The following is a 24,304-nucleotide window of genomic DNA, read 5'->3' as shown; positions in this document are numbered from 1 at the left end:
GTCTCCTGCAGTGATTCTTCCTCTGTGATCAGAATATAAGAAGAGCCTTGCAGGGACTTATGGAACGAATGAGTTGGCATCTACATAATGCCTGATGCGTAAGGAGCACTCAGTCACTTTCTTTTCCTCACTCCGTATTTTGAGCTATTTGTTGTCCCTCTGACCAAAAGCATCCCCCATCTTGTCTTCTCCCCTGAAACTTCTGACTCTTCTCTGGAGCCCCCTAAGGTCCCTTCTCTGCTCCCCCACATCTCGGAACCCACACCTGTTACTACATATTCTACCACATATGGACTTGGGAATTTGATCAATTCAAAACTTGAATGCATATGACCTCTTACTTTGGGGCAAGCATTTCCTAATTTCATATTGGAAATGATGTCTCGTAAACAGCGAGCTGTTTGGAGGGAGAAGCTGTGCCCAATATATCATCTTGTATATTCTTTTTCAGATTCTTTTAGGTTATTACAAGAAATCGAGTGGAGTTTCCTGTGCTATACAGTAGGTTCTTGCTGGTTATCTAGTTTACATATTGTAGTGTCTATATGTTAATCCCAAACTCTTAATTTATTCCTTCTCCTCTTTTCCCCTTTAGTAACCATAAGTTTGTTTTCTGTGTCTGAAGTTGATTTCTATTCTGTAAATAAGTCCCTTTGTATAATTTTTTTTAGATTCCACATATAAATGATATTACGTGATAGTTGCCTTTCTCTTTCTGGCTTATTCCACTTAGCATGATAATCTCTAGGTCCATTCATGTTGCTGCAAATGACATTTCATCCTTTATTTTACACACACACACACACACACATATACTCAGCCAATGTATATTCGTTTTTAAAAAATATCTGTGGCTTCCCTCATGGTCCAGTGGCTAAGATCCTCCCTCCCACTGCAGTGGGCACAGGTTTTATCCCTGGTTGCAGACGATTTTGCATGCCGTGTGGCACAGCCAAAACAAAGAAAAAAATATCTGGCACAGGGTGCAGCCGACAGCACCCGCTGGACTGATTTGAGCTAGTTGTCCTCCCTCAATCAGAGTGAAATGGATTCCATCATACTGCCTTTCTGCACCGCTCTCAGGCAGGGAATTACAGGATTGCTGAGCTGACAGTTTCCCAAAGAGTCTGGACTTGCTTTAAGTTAATCAATGAATCTGAAACGTGGCAGGGATGCTTCCAGGAGAGAAGGCCCACTGAGAAGACACAGAAACGCAGAATATGGGTTTTGCCCCAGGGAGGTTGACAGACCAGGGAGCCCAGTAAGACGTGAGCACAGAGAAGCATAACCAACAATGAGAAGCCAAGCAGGAGGAGAGCTCGGTGGGTGGTGTCTGCAATCTAAGAGCTGTGTGTGGAGGGGAATCGAGGAGCAGCTGGGCAGAGTTTTAAAGGAAAGAGACAGGAATCGAGTTGGATATTGAAAGGTGAGCAGGATCCAGGTGGGCAGAAAAGTTGGTGGCTAGGGAAGGGCTGAGGGAGACCTTTCAGTCCAGGGAATGTCATGGACCCAAATCAGACAGGAAGGTGGGATGCAGTTTGACAGAAGGGAAAGTTAGAGATGCAACCTAGAGGAGAAAGATTCAGAAAGGTGCATCTGGGCCACAGAAAGCCTTGAAGTCAAGCTAAGAAAGTTGGACGTATTGTCACAGACCATGAGGCTCCATGGGTCCCTTAAGCAGCAGAGTGACTTAATGTTGATTAAGGAAGGTTGGTCTAGCCTCAGGATATAGCCCCAACCATATGCTCCCAGTGCAGATGGCACCGAATAATCTAGCAAGTCACCCTCTGGCCATGGGACAGCCTGGTCCTGACCACCAGGGCCTATCCCTGCGCTCCTCGCCCTGGCATGTCCGCCTGCACTGCACGCTCCTCACTCACTGTTGAATGTTCCTTCTACAGGCTTCTATGTTCTCAGAGGGGCCATTCCTACTGCAGGAGGAACAAAACAAAAACAAAAGCAAGAGGGAACTGTTCGAGAATTATTGCAACAGCTGTGCAGGCTGAGTAATGGACAAATATTCTCTTACCTGAGACTGAGCAGGAGAATTAGGAAAAAGAATAGACTTAATAGGTTTTTTTAGTGGGTCCCTTCCCAAGACAATATCCAAGTGTTCCCTGCAGTAGAAAATGACTCTAAAACACAACTACCTCCCAAGAAACCAGATCATCATAATCATTTAAGGAACTTAAGCAGAATAATAAGCTTCAAAAACAAATTATGGAGTTATTTAAATGACTACCCTATCGACATGTTAGGAAATTCCCTCTGAAGCATAACAGACCCCAAAAAGGAGTTAAATATCCTGATGATCCCCCCAGTCTTCAGGAAGCAAGGGTCTGTCACTTGCCAGCAGGCTGGGCAAGTGAGCTGGCTCTTTTGGGAACAGGAGTGGGGTGGCCTCTGCTCCTGGGGTTACCATTGAATCCTTAACGCTGGGCAGATTGTTGAGGGTTCCAGCCTGGATGCACAAGCTCTGAGCATGTGATGAATCGGAGCCCAAAGTTTCTAACAGTCAATTTCTATAAAACACATCTGCTGGAGGGGAGGAAGAAACAGGAGAGGGATCAGTGGGTGGAGGATGAAGAACTCAGTGACTGTCTAAGGTCCAGTTTTCTGAACGTCCCTGAAAACTCCCTTCTGAGCTGCGTGGATAGAAGGGGACTGCCAGGAAAAACTGAAGGAGACACCCTTACAAAGGAATCTGTGAAGAAAAACAGCATTTGGTGGGGGTGAGGGACACAGGTTTTAATCACAGGACTAAGCAGTTGCATTATTGATGAATCCTCTTATCAGCTCTGTGAGGTAGGTACTGAAATGGGGAACTGTCCCCATTTCACAGATGGGAACACTGAGGCTTCCAGAGGTTAAAATGGAAGATTATCCAGTAAGTGGCAAAGCTAGAATCCAAACTCAGGCCAGTTGACTCAAGCCCCTGCCATTTAATATTGCACAAAATTGTGTCACAAGCAAGGCTGGGGACAATACTATGCAGAACAGGAGGCAATGGGGGGAACAATGAGCCCCAGTGACAGGTGGAGGGTTCCCAGAGACCAGGGCCTCAGGCACAGGCACTGCTGAGTCCATACAGGGCACCACCACCAGAGGGAGTGGCTCCTTGGGGCTGCAGACAGGAGCAGAGTGAAGACCATGGGCAAGATGGGGGTTCCAGGGACACAGTGGCTGGGTGTCCTCTGTGTGTTTATGGCAGTGGAAGGGGTGAGCAAGAAGGGGACAAAGAAGAGACATGAAAAGAGCCCAGCACAAAGCCCAGAGGAAGAGCAACATTTCAGGGATGAAGAGGGGGGTCAATATTCCAACTGCATATGGAATCTTCCCAACCCAGGGATCAAACCTGAGTCTCTGGCACTGGCAGGCGGACTCTTTACCACTGAGTGACCAGTGAGCCCCTCCGTAGGAATAACTCCCTAACAGTCACTCAAGAGTCTAGGGGTATTTGCCTTCTTCAGGTTTTTCTACTTCAACTGTATTTACATCTCTTTCCTTTTTTTTTTTATAAAGTATTTTTTATGTGGAGCATTTTTAAAGTCTTTATTGACTTTGTTATAATATTGCTTCTGTTGTTTATGTTCTGGTCTGCAGGCCGTGAAGCCTGTGGGATCTCAGTTCCCCAACCAGCAATCAAACCTGCACCCCCTGTATTGGAAGGCGATGTCTTAACCACTGGACCACCAGGGAAGTCCCTACATCTCTTTTCTCGTACCGTGCTCTGCCTCTTTCTGTCTCTCTCTCTCTCACTGTTTACAGAAACACTACGCACTTGGCGTAAGTGCAAAGAAGGAAATCAGAAGGCTGTCACCACCAAACCTTAAAGTCCTTTAAATAAAGTTTCAGGCGAAGCATTCACTCAACAAATATTTATTGAGTGTCTACTACAAAAAAGAAGCCAGGTTAATTTTATGGTCAATTAATTTCGCCAAGTTAAGCTATCAGAGGTGATGGATGCAGTGTCCTGGGTGCCATCTGGGGACAGCAAATGTGGTCCAAGGCTGGAGCATGTTTGAAGAGATGCAGCTGAGCAGCTTGGTCAAACGAAAGGACAGTGGAGGATGAGCACGGAAAGAAGGACTTGCATAGGGGAGATGTGAACCAAAGCCAGAAATAAGCCTGAAATAGAGCGCTGGGATTAAACAAGTCCCTGAGGTTATGGGGTGAAAAGATCATTTGGCAATTTAAGCATCAGTATCGGCTCTCAGGGACTTCCCTGGTGGCTCAGTTGGTAAAGAATCTGCCTGCAGTGCAGGAGACTCAGGTTCTGTCCCTGGGTCAGGAAGATCCCCTGGAGGAGGGCATGGCAACCCTCTCCAGTGTTCTTGTCTGGAGAAACCCATAGACAGAGGAACCTGGCGGGCTACAGTCCATAGAATTGCATAGAGTTGGATACAACTGAAGCGACTTAGCACGCACGCATGCACCGGGGCCTCAGAGCTTACCTGAAATCCAGGATTCAGGTGTACCTCTGGGGTCTCCAAGGGCTTCAGCTGTTTCTAAAACAATGAGCTGAAGTCTCATCTGGATTTGAATGGACCCGAGGCCTGCAGCCTGCAGATGGATCACTTTGCATGGTGTTGCGATATCTTACCTTCAGATTCATCAGAATGGGATTAAACATGCATGTCCTTAAAAATCTTAGTATTTGTGCTTTTTTTTAAAATCCAACCGATGGTCCTATTTGCATAGGAAAAGCCATAGATCTTTGCAAAGAAAGGTTTATAAAGAAAATGGATAGAGCTTGCCTGGTGGCCCAGTGGTAAAGAATGCATCTGCCAATGCAGGAGACATGGGTTCAATCCCTGATCCAGGAAAATCCCACAGGCCATGGAGCAACTAAGTCTGCGCAGCACAACTGTTGAGCCTATGCTCTAGAGCCTGGGAAGCACGACTACTGAAGCCTGCAGGCCCAAGAGTCTGTGCTCTGCAACAAGAGAAGCCAGCTAAACAAGAAGACCGTGTACTGCAGCTAGAGAACAACCCCCTCTTGCTGCAACTAGAGAAAGCCTGTATAAGAGCAACAAGGACCCAGAGCAGCCAAAAAGAAAATACATAAATTAAATTAAAAATTTTAAAAGAATATGGGTAAAGAGAAGATGCACGATGATTGAGTCAGAACAACACAGCATCTGAAAGGGAAAAGGAAGACTGTCAGACCTATTAAAGTTACATGGTGGCAACAATCGGGATGGACGCTCTGGCAGCAGACACTCCTTAATGTAGAGGTTTCTTTAATGTAGGCTATTAACCATGCTGACCACCTTAGGCATGTGCTTGCCTTGGTAAGAAACTTTTAATCAGAGAGAGAGAGTAGCATTTCCTGCCCTGCGAGGGTGATCAATACTCCCACTCATGCCAAGAGCCCATCTGCCAAAGCCAGCATTTTTGCCAGTCTCTCCAAGTTTCAAAAGGAAAGTTGGCACTTCTGAGCAGAGCATGAATCTTTGACAGTCTCCTAATGGCCAACATTATTAAATAGTAATCAGACGGCTCTAGACTCCTCTGCATCTTGTCATCTCAGGATTTGAAGGCCTGCCTATGTGCCAAGCACCTGCTCCTCATCCCAGCTCCTTCATCCCCCCGCAAGGATGAGGTGGAAAACTTGTACCTCAACTTTCAGTATGTTACCTGACTTCTCTGTGTCTCTGGCTCGCCCTCAGTTTGAGTTCTAGTAAAAAAGAAAAAAAAAATTGTCATTGTTTGAACTCATTCTGGAGAAGCTGTGATTTGGGTCATAAATGAGAGGAGGGAGATCCTAGGGAGGTCCTCACCCTGTAGAGAATGGCCAATGCTCTTCCCCCACTAGAACTGGACTCTCCATCCTGAAGATCAACCTGTGGCTAAGTGACAGCTCTTACTTCTAGCATTTGCAAAAGCAAAGCTTTTAAACAATGCTTTTTTCTTACTAAACTTTAAAATCTTTTGATAAAGGCCAGTCAGAAAAGACCAGGCCAAGCGTTCATCATGGTAAGAGATGTAAACTTGTTCCAGGTACTGAATCGATGATTAAAACAGGCAAATGGTATGTAAGGCTTTTGCTGCTGAACCAAACTGAGGGTTTAGAAAACTTCTCAGGCTCCTCTTTACTGCACCCAGCTTTTTTTTTTTTAAGGAAAAAATAAAACTCTTCTAATCCCCTGAACCAACTCATCGGAAAAGACCCTGATGCTGGGATAGATTGAGGGCAGGAGGAGAAGGGGACAACAGAGGATGAGGTGATCAGATGGCATCACCAACTCAATGGACAGGGGTTTGAGCAAACTCTGGGAGACGGTGAAGGACTGGGAAGCCTGGCATGCTGCAGTTCTTTGGGTCTCAAAGAGTTGAATGGCTTAGTGAGTGAACAACAACAACAAACCTCTCTCATATGTGCTCAATGGAAAATAGTCTCTCTTAATTTTTTTAGCTGAAGTCACTGGTTAATACCAATGAATTCCCACAGAGCAAGCAGATTTGAAGAGAAGTCAACATAATTTTGGAGAAGGCTATGGCAACCCACTCCAGTGTTCTTGCCTGGAGAATCCCAGGGACGGGGGAGCCTGGTGGGCTGCCATCTCTGGGGTCGCACAGAGTCAGACACGACTGAAGCGACTTAGCAGCAGCAGTAGCAGCAAAATAATTTTGATCAATGTCATTTACCCAGAGAACATGGGATGGTTACTAGTTAGGAAGTTGAGGCAAGAGAAATTGGAACATTTCAAGGACTTTAAACTGGCAGTAACTTGAGGACCTGTGAGGGCAGCTGTTTCGGGTACAGTGGCTGTAAGACTCCACTATTCTCAGTCCATAAGTAAGAAAACTCAAAGTTTTGTCAAAAGTCACCCAATTCAAGACCTCTTCTCTTTGTGGGCTTCTTGTAACATATTATGGAACAGTAAGAACCTTAGGGAAAGAAAAGGAACTGATTAAACTGTGGCATATTTATATTATTCAGTTCAGTTGCTCAGTCGTGTCTGACTCTTTTCGACCCCACGAATTGCAGCTCGCCAGGCCTCCCTGTCCATCACCAATTCCCGGAGTTCACTCAAACTCACGTCCATCGAGTCGGTGATGCCATCCAGCTATCTCATCCTCTGTCGTCCCCTTCTCCTCCTGCCCCCAATCCCTCTCAGCATCAGAGTCTTTTCCAATGAGTCAACTCTTCGCATGAGGTGGCCAAAGTACTGGAGTTTCAGCTTTAGCATCATTCCTTCCAAAGAACACCCAGGACTGATCTCCTTTAGAATGGACTGGTTGGATCTCCTTGCAGTCCAAGGGACTCTCAGGAGTCTTCTCCAACACCACAGTTCAAAAGCATCAATTCTTCGGCACTCAGCTTTCTTCACAGTCCAACTCATTACACATCAACAATATTTCTGATTTTGGTTATTACGCTTCATACTAAGTGATGTAGTAAAATATATCAGCAATATTCACATGTTAAAGCTTTCATGATCTGCATGGAGTGACTTCCTGAGTAAAAGTTAACCTCCTACACATACATGCTACATTTAAAGCTCATTTATTGAACTTTTGAGGGCTTCCCTGATAGCTCAGTTGGTAAAAAATCCGCCTGCAATGCAGGAGACCCCAGTTGGATTCCTGGGTCTGGAAGGTCTTCTGATGAACTGATAGACCACCCACTCCAGTGTTCTTGGGCTTCCTTTGTGGCTCAGCTGGTAGAGAATCCACCTGCAATGCAGGAGACCTGGGTTCGATCCCTGGGTTGGGAAGATCCCCTGGAGAAGGGAAAGACTACCCACTCCAGTATTCTGGCCTGGAGAATGACTATATAGTCCATGGGGTCACAAAGAGTCAGACACGACTGACCGACTTTCACTGTTGGACTTTTGAGATATTATTGCACCTCTGCTCAGTTGCGATCCCCATCTGCTCCCCCTGAAAGAGCAGACCCCTGGCTTCCTTTGCTTCTCTGTTTCCTAATCTTCCTTCATTTCCCTCATGCCAGCATCACCCTCTGACAATTATCAAAGATTCCTCCTTAGAATAAGACCTGTGTTACTCACTGGAGTGTTTCTAGCATCTAACCCAACACTCACTGCACAGCAGGAACTACAAACGAGTGAGTGAGTGAGTGAGTGAAGGAAGGAATAAATGATTTTTCCTAAACTGACTCCACATTACACATGGTGCATTTCAGGCCCTATACAGTGGCACCTTCTTTAAAAATCAATATTGGCCTCTTCATGGGCTTACAATTACCTTGAATAGATCACACATACAGGATATCCGTGACTTTCAATTAATCCAGAGGGAACCCTAAAAGGACTTAAGATGAGCAGCAGAAGATACTCACAGAGTGTATGAAGTAGCCAATCAGAAATTAGAAGTCCCTGGTGAGCCATCCCCTAACGAACAGAGAGAGAGCATTTCCTGGCTTACGGGAAGGAGAGCAGAGCCCGGGGAAGTGCCTCATACAGCTGGATTAGTTATTGGAAACTCGTTTCCTTGGGCCAGCCAGTCCTTCCAGACGCTGAGTCTGTGGCTGTCTGTGTCTCTCCTTCAGGGGCACAGATCAGGGGAACGGAGTGGGCCCTGTAGCATCTGCTGCTGGCTTCCGCCTCACAACTCCACAGTCCATTTAAAGGAGCAGAGGATGGACACAGCTGTGCGGTGAAGCAACAGACAAACCCCAGAGAGCCTCCTGGAAGAGGTGTCCCATCCTCCTGAGCCACCCAACCCTGCTCATTGCCTGGAAAGACACCCAGTAACCACTTGTGTTTCTCTCCAGACTCTGTGACTGTGTTTGATTAGGATCTTGAGTGAAATAAGCTGGGAATGTCTTCAGAGCTAAAAGTTCCTTTCTATGCATAATTAATATTCCACCTCTTTGGAGATAAATTTTATCTATCCAACTCTGTAAATGGATCGTTTCCCCTTGGCTATTAGTATGTCGTCTCTTTACCAAAAATACAATAAAACACAAAGAAAAATGATAGGTAAAGAAGAACGCCTCGCTAAAAATGATTTAAATTTTTCTTCCAACGTGAAACGTTTAAGAATGTTTTTAATGCCTGTCCAGCTTGAAACCCGCTGCAAATGTCTTACAACATTTTGTTACAGGCTTTACCCATCTGTGCTGAAAACAGCTGATGATTTAATGCAAATTGTTATTGTGTTTTTGCACAATCTCCCGGCGATCTTTTCTATTTTGTACTAGCATTTGGGGGTCTCCTTTGCATCTGCTTCAGAAACTTGCCTGCTAGGGTTGGCTTTCTGTTGAGGCCACTCTCTTCAAATGCACACTGCCTTCCCCATGGTGCAGACCCTACTCATTTTTTTTTTTTTTTCACTGTCTTTAATCTCATAGGACTCTTTCTCTTTTCTCAGCATTAAAACCTGGCTGAGAAATGCATACTTTCAGGTCTAAGAGGTTTAAATAGTGAAGTGATGGATCCAAAGCATGGAACAGTGGTTTCCAACAAGGGACCCAGTGGGGTCTGCAGGTCCACACGGAGGCTTGGCTGGTTGTCTATTTCAAAGGCACCTGGGGACTAAAGTAAACTGTTATAGAACCATTATATTTATCTCACACTATGTGTATAATATATGTACATATGTAATTTTCAAGTGTATGCAAATACTATTATGATTAATAAAATTTATTTTGAGAGTGTTGTTAATTCTCTCTTACTGCATACTATTGTGTTTGTTTTGCCAATTGATGAATTACCATCAAGTAAGGAATTTTAAATTGGTTCAAAACAAAAACCTTCCTTTTACTAAAACCCTCATAACCCCACAGGTTCAGGACAATGGATTCCACCTTCCAATCGGGCAGTTCTCCAACCGGCAAGTCACAAACTCTCCCGGTTTCCTCATGCGTAAAATTGGACTCTCGTTGCTCTAGCGTGCTTCACAGGGTTTGGGGATGCAAAAGAAGCGAACACTGTACAAATTGTAAAGCCCTGCACGCTTAAGTCCACCAAGAAATGTGGGAGCCAGGGGCCTCTCTGCACTCTGACGGCCGCTTCAGATTTTGTGTTAACACTTTGGTTGCTTGGACCAGAGGGTGAGCTCCTTAGGCTCCGATGGGAGGCCAGTCACACAGGAAACATTAAAGGAGGCTAGGAAATGGAGTTGCAAGTCAAGGGCATGTGCAGAACAAGCTTACGTGGAAGCCCTGCAAGCCAAGTTCATAGGTTTACATTATTCCAAGATACCTGGCTTGCGGGGTGAGTCCTCATTCCAGCCCTCTCTGGGGCTGTCAGGCTGATGTTTGGTCCCATTTCATCCCAAGGTAAACAACCGTGGTGAGTTTGTTGCCGCTGACAGCAGGAGATAGGAACTGAGTGAACCCCGAAGCCAGATCGTTCACCAAGGTCACGACTGATTTAGACATGTGGGGCCGTTTCCTTCCTGTCACTTGCCAGCAATTTATGGCACGTCGCCCCTTCTAGTTTGCAGTCGGCTGGGCCCTGAGCCACATGAGACTGTTTTTAATGGCAAAATCTTCAAAGTTGTACTTAAAATATTTGCATCATAAAATCCCACATGGAAGCCAAACTTGAGCTTCAGGAGGAGTCTCCTAGCAAGTACGACTCGCCTTCAGAGAGGGGAGAAGGATTCCTCCCGGGCACCGCCTTCCAGAACTGACGGCACCCCAGGAGGAGACTCAGCTCCACAGGAGACACAGGAGAGATAGAAGAAACTCCACGTGGCTCTCCTAAGCCAGCAACGGCGCACGGCGACTCGGCAGTTAGCTGAGCAATTCAAAAAAGTGTGTTTTTCACACATTTAATTGATCCTGTGAGGAAATAAGTGTTAAGGATGAAAGATGAGTAACTGTTCAAACTCACTGTGGGAAACCTTCCTCCCTGTTTCTTGCACTTTTCTCCCAAGTCCAGACTTAAATTGACTCACCTGGGGAGTGACAGGCTGATGCACAGGTAACTCGCTTTAAAAAATTAAAAATGAGGAAATAAAAATTGATTGGTGGGATTTAAACTCAGAAAGGAAAATAAAACTTATGAAGGAATATGATTATCCTCTTTAGCAAAAACATTTGATCTTATCTGGCTCATAGTGAAATCTTTTATAAAAATGAAATTCTCCACTATAGGGTTTCCTCTAAAACTAAATTTATGGACAAAGGACACCTATTGATTTTTCCTTTGCTGAATATGAAAGCTGAGGGAAGAGAAAAAAGAGGCAGAGGAAGATATATGTTGACTGGGGAGATGATGAATTTTTGGAGGGAATAACAACCTTCTAACGAGAAAATAAGTTCCTTCTGTGGAGAGTGCAATGATAACCCCACCTTTTCTCCATGAAATCTGAAGTAAAATATCAGTTTCTTGTTTAAAAAAAAAAAAAAAAAAAGCTTATGCTCAGAATTACAACCCTCATCCTCCACGCATTAAAAAAAATAAAAGTCAATTTAATTCAGCCAGCTTCGTGATCTAATCATTAGTCAGAGATGAAGGTGGTTTTCCATTAAAGTGTCTCCATCACTCTCACTTTCTGACCTGCGAACGTTCTTATTAGCTGCCTTATTAAGATGATATCCTGTCTCTGAAGTAAGAAAAGAAGATTATCTCTTTACCTGACATGTCATTGTCGAAGTAATCTTTGTTAAAAAAAAAAAAGAGAGAGAGAGAGAACTGTTAAATAGACATTTAAATGTATAGCCCTTGGTGTCATAGAAGGGCATTTATGATGGGACAAACGTGATGGAACCTCAGTCACTTCCTCCACTAGGACCAGCAAAGCCAGCCAGAAACAAATTGCTGTCTGCTTAAGCTTAGGTTGGTATTAACTGGCGTCAAGACTTTTTTTTTTAATCCTGATTCAACAACTTTAGTATGTTTTTAAATTAGTGTTCCATTGCTTTTATAGCTACCCCTTTATGCTTTAAAATTTAGTAAAACAAAATATATACTGTGTTGTGAGTCAGCAATCATTGTGTTAAAACAAAACTCTGGCATCTTGTTATTATACCAGAGGAACAGCTGTCTTCATTTGTTAGGGACTTTAACTTACTGAGGCTTTTTTTTTTTTTTCTTACAAATAGCAGCTTATTTCAATTCTGTTGGCTAAATAGCTAGTGGCTATTCCATGGTGGCTCAGATGGTAAAGAATCTGCTTGCAATGCAGGAGCTACAGGAGACGCAGGTTCAATCCCTGGGTCGGGAAGATCCCCTGGAGAAGGGCATGGTAACCCACTCCAGTATTCTTGCCTGGAGAATCCCATGGACAGAGGAGCCTGGTGGGCTACAGTCCATGGGGTCACAAAGAGTTGGACACGACTGAAGTGACTTAGCACGCACACACTGCCTGCAGGGCAGGAGACCCAGGTTCGATCCCTGGGTTGGGAAGATCCCCTGGAGATGGAAATGGCAAACCACTCCAGTATTCTTGTCTTGGACAATCCCATGGACAGAGGAGCCTATAGGCCATGGGGTCGCAAGAGTCGGACATGATTGAGCGACTAAAGCTAACCTAACCTAACCTGACCTAACCTAAATAGCTAAAAATGGGATTTCTGGATCGTATGGTAGTTTTATTCCTTTTAACTTTTTATTTTATATTAAAGTATAGTTGATTAAGACTTGGGTTTTAAGGATGAAATAAGCGACACATGAAAATAAGCAGCTAAATATAGAATTCCGTATGCATTTCACACTTGCTGCACGTACCTCTCGTGTGTATACGTGAACACTCTACTTCCTAATGGCAGCTCTGGGAGGACGGAAGCAGTCCAGGAGATGCGAGCCCTTTGGGATAAGTCACGTGGAGACAGCCTCTGGGGCCTGGCCTCTTCTTCCCTCTGGCCTCTTGTTCAGACTTATGCTGGTGACTCATGGTTCAGACAAGTGGTGGTCAGCAAGCTTTGCTTATTTTCTGCTCATTTTCAGAAAGGGTTTGCAGTAGAACCAAAGGCTCTCACTCAACAAACAAAATTCATTTGGCTTACTGACTCAGAGTTGATAGATTAAAAATAAAAAAAGAATTGATAGATCTGACTTCCTTGACAGAAAACCTGAGAAGCCTGGGTTTATATCTCTTTCCTTTTAGTGAGGCAGCCTGACAGTGGTGGGGTGCATGCACCCGTGAGCTGTTGTTGGTCTACCTGAACCCAGGAAGAGGAGGTGGGTATGATGACTGGGTTATACAGACTATCCATACATTACTTAATGTTGTTTTTATAATGGATAATTACACATACATATTTATAGACTTTCTACAGTCTCAATTGGCTAAGAAGGGTGGTAACAGTGAGACCATCCTTTTTGAAGAACTGTTGAGTGACTGCACTTTGATCCTCAGCTTTGTGGGTGCCTTGAGGTTGACACTCACCCCCATTCAAGACTCAGGACTTCTCAGTGCGAACATGTTCTTCCACTGGTCCCAGCAAGTCCTTGTGGGATGCCCTGGAGTAGAGGCCAGTCCATTTTTAGACAAGGCGGCATCACAGGCATATTCTCATTTCTGTGCTGACCCATAACCATTCCTCCCCTTCTTCTCCGTGCAGCTCCAATTGTCAGTTCTGATCTACAAATCTCCTGTGATTTGGGCCCCTGTAACATTCACTACTGCCTCTCCTGCTCTGCTTCTCACTGTCAGTTGAGATAAATAATCTGCGAGTTTTGGCATTTGCAGCGGGCCTCCTGGTCAGTGAGAAAATTAACAAATCTATCCATCTTTCTCTCTCCTCCTTTCCCACACCTTGTAGGCATATGAGAACCAAAGACGTGTTATCTATCACCTTGGCTTGCTATACACCTCTCATCACTAATCCTGAGGTGAGAGAATTTGGATTTAGTGTCAAGATGAGGGTAGCTGTGACAACTAGCTGATGCTTGGCCCTCCATGGGAGGGTATTTTGAACAGGTCTTTGCAAAGCCTGCCTTTTGGACAGGGACCCACCCGGGGATCTAGTACCCTTTGTGCCTTCAAAGCACCATACAAATATTAACTAGTGTCCTTCTGGAAGAAAGAGCGAAGTCTCATTGTGTAATTTGGGAAATAAGCACTGGACTAGTTGAAAGTGGGCTTGAATTTGGACTGCTGTCTGAGCTCCTGGTACACATGGCTAGGACTCAGTCAGAACATTTGGCTGTCTAAATGGTCCATAGAGCAAAGGGCAATGGTGGAAGTCTTACTAACACATTGCTCTCTGTCCAATTATTCTTTTATTTATTCTAGTGTATCATCAGCTCCTTCCATTCAGAATTTCCCAGCTACTCTGGGCAGCCCGGGCCTTCCAGTGGACTCATTAATTAGGTCCTTCTCTCTTCCCGGTCCCCTCTCTCCTCAGGTGTTCAAATAAACAATCAATCATCCATTTCCATGTTTGCACAGATAAAGACGTGGAAATTTTCAACTTTCTCTAAATATAAGGGGAAGAAAGATCACATCTGCTAATAGACTTTTGAAAAACCCAGCTAGGAGAGTTTTCACAGGAATACTAGAGAGACACAGAGAACAGGAAGAAATATGCCTTTTATTAGAAGTCTCGTATGTACAGAAAGCTGTTCCTCACAGCACAGGGGAGGCCGTGAGGAAGAGCCGCTGTCGTCAGAGGTCACCACGCTTGCACCGGTCACATCATTTCAACACCGCCACGCTCCGTGAACAAACAGAACCATTACACAGAGATGCAAAAGAGACGCGGGGATGGGGAAGGACCCCTCACATATTTTCTAAAAACAAATGGACACAAAAAATACAATGTGCCAGTAAAAAAAAAAATAGGCATATCCGTACATGTCTTTTTTTTTTTTTTTCTTTTTGTTAACACACAATATGCTGAGCTTTCATCTCAAGCTCTTTTCACGTCGGGATTCGCAGGCACTTTAGCAATCCAGCCATGGTTTACAACAGGATGTTCAGACCAACAGAGGAGAAGATGGAAACATGGGAGCAACCCGGGTCCTCACGACCCACACATACGTTAACATAGCGACACAAGGGCAATCTTTTGTCACCGCTGTCTGGGGACACCAGAATGTTCTGTGGGATGTGGAATGTCTGTCCTCTTATTTACCTTTTATGTTTCATGGCAGAATTCTCTACAAGAAGCCTGATGGCATCACCAGGCAGGGAGATAGCAGGTGGAGGAATAGACAAACATCGATTCCAATTGACTTTAAAAGCCGGAGACAGCAGGTGAGATTTTGGAATCCCAAAATGAGTGTCTGGCTGATCTTTGTCCCACACTATGCCCTTCTTGCCAACTCATCAAATAAAAACTAATGAAGAGGGCAACTGGAAGGGACTGGGCCAGACGCTCATCCTGGGAGAACTCTTTCTCTAGCTATCGCCCCCTCCATGTCATGACACGCACCGGGCCGGTGGGCGAGCAGCCCCCTGCCCCACCGGGGCTGAAGCCCGTCTCCTATGTTCTCCACGCAGAGCTGTGACGGCTCAACACACGCGTGAGGGAACAGGACTAAACGAGGGTGTTTATAAATGCAGACAGAATGATCACATCACTGGTAACACTGAGTTATAAGGCAGTTACAAAAGGACCCCCCTGATAACCAGACAGTGTTGGAATATGGCTTAGCTTCTTTTAGACGAAGGAAATTCCCGTTACAAGGAGCTGAGAAAGAAAAGGGAAACCATACTGGTCACAAGGGGTTAAAAATGACTGTGCTGGGAAGTACCACAGAGCCCCAATTTCTGGTGTATGCCACCCACTTTCATCCACCAGAGATGGAGATGTCACTTCGTCTGAGACACTCAAAGGGGATAAAAAAGAGGGATCAACATCACCTGTGACTTCAGGATGATCTGTTGCCACAAGCTGCACAGGGCGGTAACACAAAGCCACGGGCTCTCCCAGGCTGGGCCAGGTTCCCAGTACCCAAGAGATGAGGAGCGTAGGATGCTTTGAACAGGTGATTGTCACATGGCGGGAAATTCTTCCATGAAATAGACATGTGAAACACAGTGGCAAAGACATTAAGGCCTTCCATCAAACTGCCCACACTGCTTAAAGGCACTGATACCAGCAACAGAAATACTCTGTAGTACCACCAGGGTGTTAAAAAAAAAACTCCCGAATACAAGTCTTCGTAGGAAAGTGTCCTTTATTGCATGACACGAAGTGTCCGCTCTCCTCCTGCTCAGGAATAGAAGGGCCTCCCTTTCTCAGGAGTCTGGAGTCTGTTCAGCCTGGCGACCTGAGAAGGTGAGGGGGGCACGTCCTGCCGGAAGGGCCCCTTGGCGGAGATATGACTGGGGTCCTGGACTTTCTTATATGAATCATAGTTGTTGAGCCCCTCGGGGGCCGGAGGTTGCTTCTTCATCTGCTGCTCTTTCCGCCTCTGCTCCTGGCGGAGCAGCTCCTGGGTCTCCAGCATGACCCTGGCGTTGAAGCCGTGCCCACCCAGATAGCCATTCCGGGAACCTTGGTAGCTCGAGTACCTGGGGTTCTCCTTGGCACTCTGGAAGCCTTCCCCGGGAGGGTAGTTCTGCTCCCAAGAATCCTGGGAGACAGAGCTGGCATTCTTCCTGCTTTGCCTAGGAAGCAAAGCCCAAGGTGAGTGTGAGTGTTTGGAAAAGGGGAGGGAGGGAGATGAAGGGGAAGAGTCGGGGGTGGTAGGGGGGGAGCCAGAATAGCATTTCTATATCTCAACAAACATCACAGTAAGTCCTCTCTATATGAACCTTAAGTCATGAACTTTCAGACAAGCAAGTGCGCATTCGTGTGTCCAATCACGTAAGTTAGTTCCCGTGTCTGGCGTACATTGTCACGTGCATGCATGCTCTGTAAATGGCTGTGCTTTTCTGTACTTTACTGTGCAGTACTGTAGAGTATGGTAGTACAGTATCTTTACTCCAAGCCCAGCATCACTGGAGGTACACAGACATCACTGGATCGTTTTGTCAAGAGGGTAGATTGAACTGAATCAAGCAAGGAACCAGAACCTGTGCCATCATTGTCAGGCATGAGTGAAACTCCAGCTTGCCCTCCGTCTCCTGTTGCTGATGACCCTTCAGCTCTACCATCTCCCACCTCCTCTCCCTGCTCCAGTCAGTAACTCTTCTTGCCTGTTCATTCCACGCCAGCCCCTGTATGCCAGCTGTTGTACTGGACTATATAGTTTTCAAGGTACTGTACTCTAAGAGTAAAAATGTTTTCTTTATTTTCCGCGTTTGTTGTTTATGTATTATTTGTGTGAAAAGTATTATAAACCTATTCCAGTACAGTACTGTATAGCCGATTGTGTTAGTCAGGTACCTGGGCTAACTTTGTTGGACTTATGAACAAATGGGACTTTCAAACGCACACTCAGAATGGAACTCATTCATATGTTCCCAGTAAGGGGACTTACTATATTGGGCTTCAGCTGATTCTCAGACATTGTGATAGGAGCTGAAGGATGAAAACGTGACTGACTCCGGCAAGCTCAATCTGAGACAAGTCTGCATGAACAATGGCTACACAGGAGAGACAGCAAATAGACTCCACAGCTACTCAGAAACAGGGTCTTCCTTCTGCGTCTGGGCGGGTGTGATCTGTTCCGCTTAGGGTAACAATATATCCTGCAATTGAGACTCATTGGCAGGATGCTCTGTAGGGGTATTAGAGATTTGGCAGCTTCCGTACCAGCAATAATTGCTCGCTTTACAACATTACGATTCAATTCTAAACAAGCCAAACAAATATTTTACACAGCTGCCACCCTCATGCCAGAGATGCTAGCTAATATGAAGTACATGGAATGGATTACAATATGACTTCAGTTATGAAAGATTTAAGTCTAGACTCCTCTATGATTAAAAATGCAACAGGCAGTCCCTTAAAGCCACGGCTTTCAAGTTACATATGTCAGCAACTGACAACCTCTGGAATACATGCACATCAAGATTGCAGAACCTGGGTGTGTGAGGAGTAAGCACCATTCTCTACCCACAGTATCCTCATCCAAGGCCAGGGTAACTTACTCATATTCTGTCACCCCGAGATGGGGAAATAAGTCAGAGTCCTCTAGAAATTTCAACTTCTCATCCTTTCTGCAATAAAGTTGCACATCATTTTCAGGAAACATTATTGTTTTGAAACATCTTTAATTTACTATCAAGTCTCTAGATGCTTTTATGAATTTACAATAAGATTGGCTATGATAAAGTAAAACAATTTTGTGCTAGAAAGACAGACATGCCCTAATTTTTTCGCCTTGAAAATGGAAGAGAGGGAGCGAGAATTGAGTCATAAAACAAAATATATTGCTTCATTTATCAATAAAAAAATGATTCGGTGACAGTATGTATTGTTCAGCCTTTCACATCAACGCACACATGACGGAGTGTTCAAAAAGGCTCGGGTAGGGGAAAAGTAAGGTCTATGCAGCATTGGGTCTCCCATAGGAATGAAGCCATTTGCATTTCTGAACACTCAGACGTGCCATCAATATGGTTTGGGATGAAATCAGCCCATTTTCCATATGACCTAAAATGTAGTCAAGGGTATTCTCAATAAGGAAGATGAACTACTGTTCAGAATCATCTTTGGAAATGACTGTTTTATAATGAATTAAACAGTCTAAAGTATATTCATCCTTGTAATGGGAATCAGGCCCTGGGTACAATCAGCTCAGGCAAGAATCCTTAGATTTGACGGAATAGTTTATTTGCCTAAAGCACTGATTATCTCCACTTAAAGAGTCATAAATTAATCTGCTCAGAGCTGTGAATGATGGAAAGTGCCAGCATGAAACCAAGGGATTTGATATTAATCATGAAACTTTAATTAAAACAACAAACTTGTTACTGATGTTATAGCAACAACATGGGATTCTTTCATGGGTTAGCTATCAATTTAAGGATAACTGGAGATAAGCTTCTTCAGCCTTGGTCCACGGGGATCCACTAGTCCTGCCCATCCTGGTCCCCAGCTGCACGAAGCCTGAGGCTTTGCTCCACATGGTCATGGACCAGAATCATTCCAGGAAGATAGAGTCTTTTTGTATTAGGACACATTGAAAATTCATTAACAGTTTGTTTATGGATGGAAATTATGACAATGTGGGAAAAAGAATTTCTTGTAGCTAAAATTTTCTTCAGATTAAGCAGTTTAGAGAGAAGGAAGAAAACCTCCCTGAGGTTTGAAGTAAGACATGTGGGGAAAGTTCATACACACAGATGTGTACACGTGGACACATGTACATACATACACACACTACCTTGGAAAGGAAGCTAGTGTATCAGCAAGCTCTTGATTAAAGAACAGGACAAGAAACGAGCAGGCTGTGGAGAAACACGAGAAAGCAGCAGACAGTAAGCTTCCTGCACTTACTGGAAGATGAGGCATGCAGGCACAGGGAACAGTGGAAGACCAGCTGGGCGTCCCAGGGACATGGATCCAGCCCTGGGTCTGCACGTGCAGCTGGGAGCCTGGGAAGGTTCTCTATTCTGGGCTCAGGTGGCTTCATTAATGCAACAGGCAGAATCTCTAACATCATAGGATTATGGGGAGCAATAAAAGAAATCACATCTGTAAAATGCTCACAAAAGTGTAGCACACAAAGTTCATGGGTGACCAATCAGTGACTTTGCCTCCAATGATTAGCCTCTGAGTTTTGGGGGAGCATCTTTCTGACCAAAGAAGAAAATAAACAAAAAGATTAGCATTTTGTCTTTTGGGATGGAAGGGTTGGTAGAGATCAAGGAGCAAAGAAAGGCACCAAAGACAAACTGGAGAATCTTCACTCAGAGAAGCAACTCACAAACACGTCCTAGAGTGAGAATCAGAAGCAAGCCTTCCATTGTCCCAGGGTGGCTCAAAGGCCACCAATAACCTCGGGAGCAACAAAGCATCATTCCTTCCAGTGATTCTCTTTACGACCAACACACAGGTTTGTTGGGTCCTGGAATGAGCTCACTGGAGATGCCTGAGGCCACCCAAAGCCCACACCCTGGTTTGGCAATAATTGCCTCTTAGTGATTATGTGTGAAGACCACCCTCACATAGAGGACACCCAGAAAAGCCCCCACACCTGAGGAAAGCTGTCAGGCATCACACTGAGGAGGGCACAGGGGGATGAAGACAGACAGACCTGGGCTGACAAGGTGACAAACAGTGGAGACACATAATACATGGGCATGGTGGGGAGACTGAGTCAGAGCATGGAGACACAGCCAGGAAACAAGGAGGGTGAGCAAGAAACCACTGGCGGCAGGAGGAGAGCTGGAGAGGAAACAGACGCCGGGAAAAGGGAAGAAAGCAAAACATCCCCAAAGGGTCTTGAATACACTTTTTTATCAGTGACTATGACCCAACCTACTTCTACTGCTCAGATTTAGAGCTGCCTTTTGGATACTAGAACTTCTGTGGTAGCTCAGACTATAAAGAACCTGCCTGCAATGCAGGAGACCTGGGTTCGATCCTTGGGTTAGGAAGATCCCCTGAAGAAGGAAATGGCAATCCACTCCAATTTTCTTAACCTGGAGAATTTTATGGACAGAGGAGCCTGGTGGGCTACAGTACATGGGGTTGCATAGAGTCGGACGTGACTGAGCGACCAACACTTTAACACTTTGGATACTAAGGAATAAAGCTAGAAATTTTAAAAAGGATTTTTTAAAAAAGAGAGTAAAACAGAAAAAAGAAAACTAATTTAGGAATTAAAAAAAAAAATCCACCTCCAGTTAAGAACTGAGTGTTGGGCTGCTCAGGTCTCCTTTCCCCACTGATCTCACATTACCATCTGGCTAGTGTTTCTCATTGACATTTCACAGTGGAACCTGAATTCAGCCTATAGGTTTCCCTAATCATGGCAAGCCTTTACAAACCCCTCTGGCGAGTATATAGCCCTCTAATTCAAACCACCTCATCTAGCGTGCCTGATCCCAAGTCCCATTTGTTTTCTTTTATGCTCCACTTTGCAACTGAACTCTCTCTGTGTGTGTGAAGTCTTTTTGGTATCAAATGCCACAGTGACTTGTTTAGACCAAACTCTGTCAATTGTCCATATCCAAAAGAGCAGAGGTCAAGTGTCTTTGAAAAATATCATATGTCAGAAACTGGGATTTGCTTCCAGTTCATGTGGGTCACAGCCCCCCTCAACCTCCCTCCAGCCTCTAGCTGAGTAAGGTGGCTCTGCAAGGAACCAAGCTGTGTGCAAGACCCCGAGTTTCTGATTTCCTCAATCAGAGGTGCACACTGAGGAGTTACGGTTGATCCTTGAACTGTGTGTGTTCGACTGCATGAATCCACTTATACATGGATATTTTCCAATAATGAATACCTCAGGACAACATGTCTGTGCTTGGTTGAATCTGAGGATACAGAGAAGCCATGGATGGAATCACGGATATGGAGGGCAGACTACAGTAAGTCCCCTACATACAAACGGGTTCCGTTCTGAGAGCATGTTCGAGTCCAATTTGTTCGTAAGTCCAACAAAGTTAGCCTAGGTACCCAACTAACACAATTGACCCTATAGTGCTGTACTGGAATAGGCTTATAATACTTTTCACATAAGTAATATATAAAAAACAAACACACAAAATAAAGAAATCATTTTAAATCTTACAGTACAGTACCTTGTAAAGGACGGTGGGCAAGCTTCAGTTTCACTCAAGCCTATCGTTGATGGAACGCATGTTTGCATCTTTGAAGGCTCACAACTTGAAGATTTGTATGTAGGGGACTTACTGTAAAAGTTACATGCAAATTACCACCACCCCCACACACACACACCTGTACTCTGTAAAAAGAGTGAAGACGGTATAGAGGTCAACCAGCCCGCACGCCTAAGCTCATGGCACTCTTTTATAGGGTTTCTACTTTTCTCCTATCCACACAGAACAAAATGGCTGACCAGAAGGGGGCTACAGTTGATCAAAGGGCAAGTTCTGGTTCTTTAGGGAATCATTGACTGACAGCAGTGGTCCCACAGCAGCAAGCCTCAGGTCTATGGAGTCACAGGTGCTTCAGAGGAGACGTGGGAGGGAGGTATGGGGTGGGGTGCAGGAGAGGGTTAGCAGTGGACATGGAGAGGGGTACGCCAGGACGAAAGGATTGGTTTGGAGGACCGATCCTTTGGAAGGTGAGCAGGAGAAACCCGGTGGATGTACTTGCTTCTCTCTTGTCCTCTTCCCGAGGATGGAGCCCCAGGTCTCCTCCCAACTTCCCACCAGGCCCTCCCACCCCCGTCCCTCCCCTTTCCGAGTCCTAGGCATTTCTCTTCTCACTTCTCACACACTTTATGAGAGCTCTTCCCCATCCCTTAAAAAATAACCTCAAACGCAACTAAAATACAGGAAGCCAAACATTTGGCCAAGAAGACCACAGCCCCTTGAGCTTTTATACTAGTTACACCTGTCCTTCTGGAGAACTCTAGATTTACAAGGTCCATTTATGCTAGTTACCACTGAGCCGTGCAAAGCAAAAGTTCTGTTTCCATTTCTCAACGGAGGAATCTGTCTCCGGCCCCACGGGAGGTCGCAGAACAAACACCAGATCCCAGGTCTGACCCCTAAGCCCCGTCCTTGCGGGGAACAGGTCACTTCACTTTCCAGGAGGGAGCTGCCAGCTAGGGATGCTGGCATCTCCTGAAACACCTTCCTGCCTGGTCCCCCTGCCAGGCAATGGTCTGGCCAAGTAAGCCACGGTTCCCACCGTCTATGAGCGGTTCCTCGGAGGTGGAAAAGCCAGTGCATTGGGAAGGAGGGATTTCCCAAGGGACAGGGACAGGGCGTGGGGGCTGGGGGTGTGTGGCGCGTACCGGGGCAGCGAGCTGTACTGGCGCTGGGCCTGCTGGAAGCTCTCGCGCTCCTCCTGCCGCTGCCGTTGCATCTGCACCTCCACCGACACCGAGTGTCGCCCGCTCTGCGCTGACGGCCTGGAGTTGGGCTGCAGGAGAGAAGGCAACACAGGTCACGGGAAAGGAACTCTGAATAGCATAGGACTCGGTGACTATTTCAGTTCTGAGACTGACATAGAAACAATATGTGACTTCCGTGAGTTTTTTAAAAATCAAGTGCAGCTTTCTCAAGAGGCAGCTTTTTGGTCTTGTGAGCCACAAGCACCCCATCACCCTAAATTTTAATTACAGCCTTAGAATGGTTTAAAATTGAGAGATCCACCTTTCTAGTCTGCCTAGTGAGGCTTGGTAAATACAGACATTAGACACTAGTTTACATCCCTTGTATAGACAGCAAATATAGGGGAACAACCCTGCTTGGAAGACTAGGATAGTTTGTGGGAAGCTTCTGCACAGTACAGGGAGCACAGCTCGATGCTCTGTGATGACCTGGAGGGGTAGGATGAGGTGGGGAAGGGAGCCAAGAGGGAGGGGATGCAAGTATACACATAGCTGATTCACTTCCTTGTACCGCAGAAACTAATACAACATTGTAAAGCAACTATAGCCCAGTTTCAAAAGTGCCAAAAACATAAAAATTTGCTTCAATAATTCACAACAGTGGGAAAGTCCCAGGCTGTACACTGGAAGGTTGGCCATGCTGGTGAAGCTTTCAGTAATTATGCATCTTAGTATAGCAGTAGGATGCAATGTAGCTGACCTTCCTTTTGTTAAAGAATGACAGTTACATTTTGAACTGAGATTAGCTGAAACTGGCCACAGTTCACCATATACAGGTCTTCTTATCCCCCGTGGCAGCCACATGCAAACAGAACAGCTTATCCAAAGAATAAACCTGCAAGCTAATAGCTCCTGGAACTGGTTGTGAAATAATACACTTTGCCTTAGTTATTAAGAAACGGCATTTTTACCCAGGTTAATTATACGCTACAGAGAAACAGTCAATCCTTCTGGCTAGACGCTTCATGCAGCAGGTCGTCTGCTGACAGCTGCCGCTGACCGAATCCAGATACTGGGGGAGTGTGTGGTGCTGGGCCACCGTGCGTGCTTTAGCTTCTACCAATGGCTTGGAGCTCACCTTTACGATGGTGCGTTTTGAAAGCAGCTCCACTCAAAACAGGCAACGATGCCTGTAACTTTACCAACACCCGACAAAGGTTGATCATAACCATCAATGGCACGCACTCTTAAGTGACCCTTTTTGGCACTCGCCAGCCTCTGTCCCCTTTGTGTTATGCAACACTGTGCAACAGATTTATTCCAAACAAAGAATGTCTGTGACAAACAAGTTATTGATTTTTTTTTTTAGAGCTGAAAGCCAATAGCAGACTTGGACTCAATAATCACTTTCTAAAATAATATGAGTCTCAGCACTCATTTGGAACCTGGAAAGATAACACGTAGGCTTGTTCCTTAAAGAGTGGTTCCTCTGGTGGCTTTTGTGCAAAGAGAAAGGCAGTAACCTCTATTGTCCCCTTTCTGCCTGGCCAGCATATCCCATTTGTTGGTAA

At 45.2% G+C, this 24,304-nt stretch overlaps 1 protein-coding gene and 1 long non-coding RNA gene across 21 annotated transcripts in view; one reads left to right on the top strand and one right to left on the bottom strand.

Annotated features, from left to right (window-relative positions):
• Positions 1-24,304, bottom strand: part of PARD3 (par-3 family cell polarity regulator) — a 597,553-nt gene that overhangs the window by 4,525 nt on the left and 568,724 nt on the right. For 18 of the 19 annotated variants that reach the window (XM_010811174.3, XM_010811183.4, XM_010811175.4 and 15 more), the window contains 2 exons: positions 22,695-22,822; positions 14,438-16,482 (listed from right to left, as the gene is read on the bottom strand). In XM_010811174.3, coding sequence (XP_010809476.1) covers positions 16,086-16,482; positions 22,695-22,822 — 525 coding nt within the window. In that variant the 3' untranslated portion in view covers positions 14,438-16,085. Of the gene's footprint in view, positions 1-14,437; positions 16,483-22,694; positions 22,823-24,304 lie in introns of those variants that run through there. The other variant, XM_059892900.1, reaches the window with a different exon arrangement.
• LOC112449259 (uncharacterized) lies at positions 11,551-14,804 on the top strand. 2 transcript variants are annotated; one of them, XR_009496848.1, is made up of 4 exons: positions 11,551-11,759; positions 13,030-13,103; positions 13,688-13,757; positions 14,273-14,804. It is a non-coding gene; the product is annotated as an uncharacterized lncRNA (long non-coding RNA). The 2 variants fall into 2 exon arrangements; XR_003037729.2 differs by lacking the exon at positions 13,030-13,103 and having other exon boundaries at positions 11,574-11,759.

The sequence above is a fragment of the Bos taurus genome, chromosome 13, assembly GCF_002263795.3.
Source record: "Bos taurus isolate L1 Dominette 01449 registration number 42190680 breed Hereford chromosome 13, ARS-UCD2.0, whole genome shotgun sequence".
Lineage (NCBI taxonomy): Eukaryota > Metazoa > Chordata > Mammalia > Artiodactyla > Bovidae > Bos > Bos taurus.
This window is presented reverse-complemented; position numbering and strand designations above follow the sequence as displayed.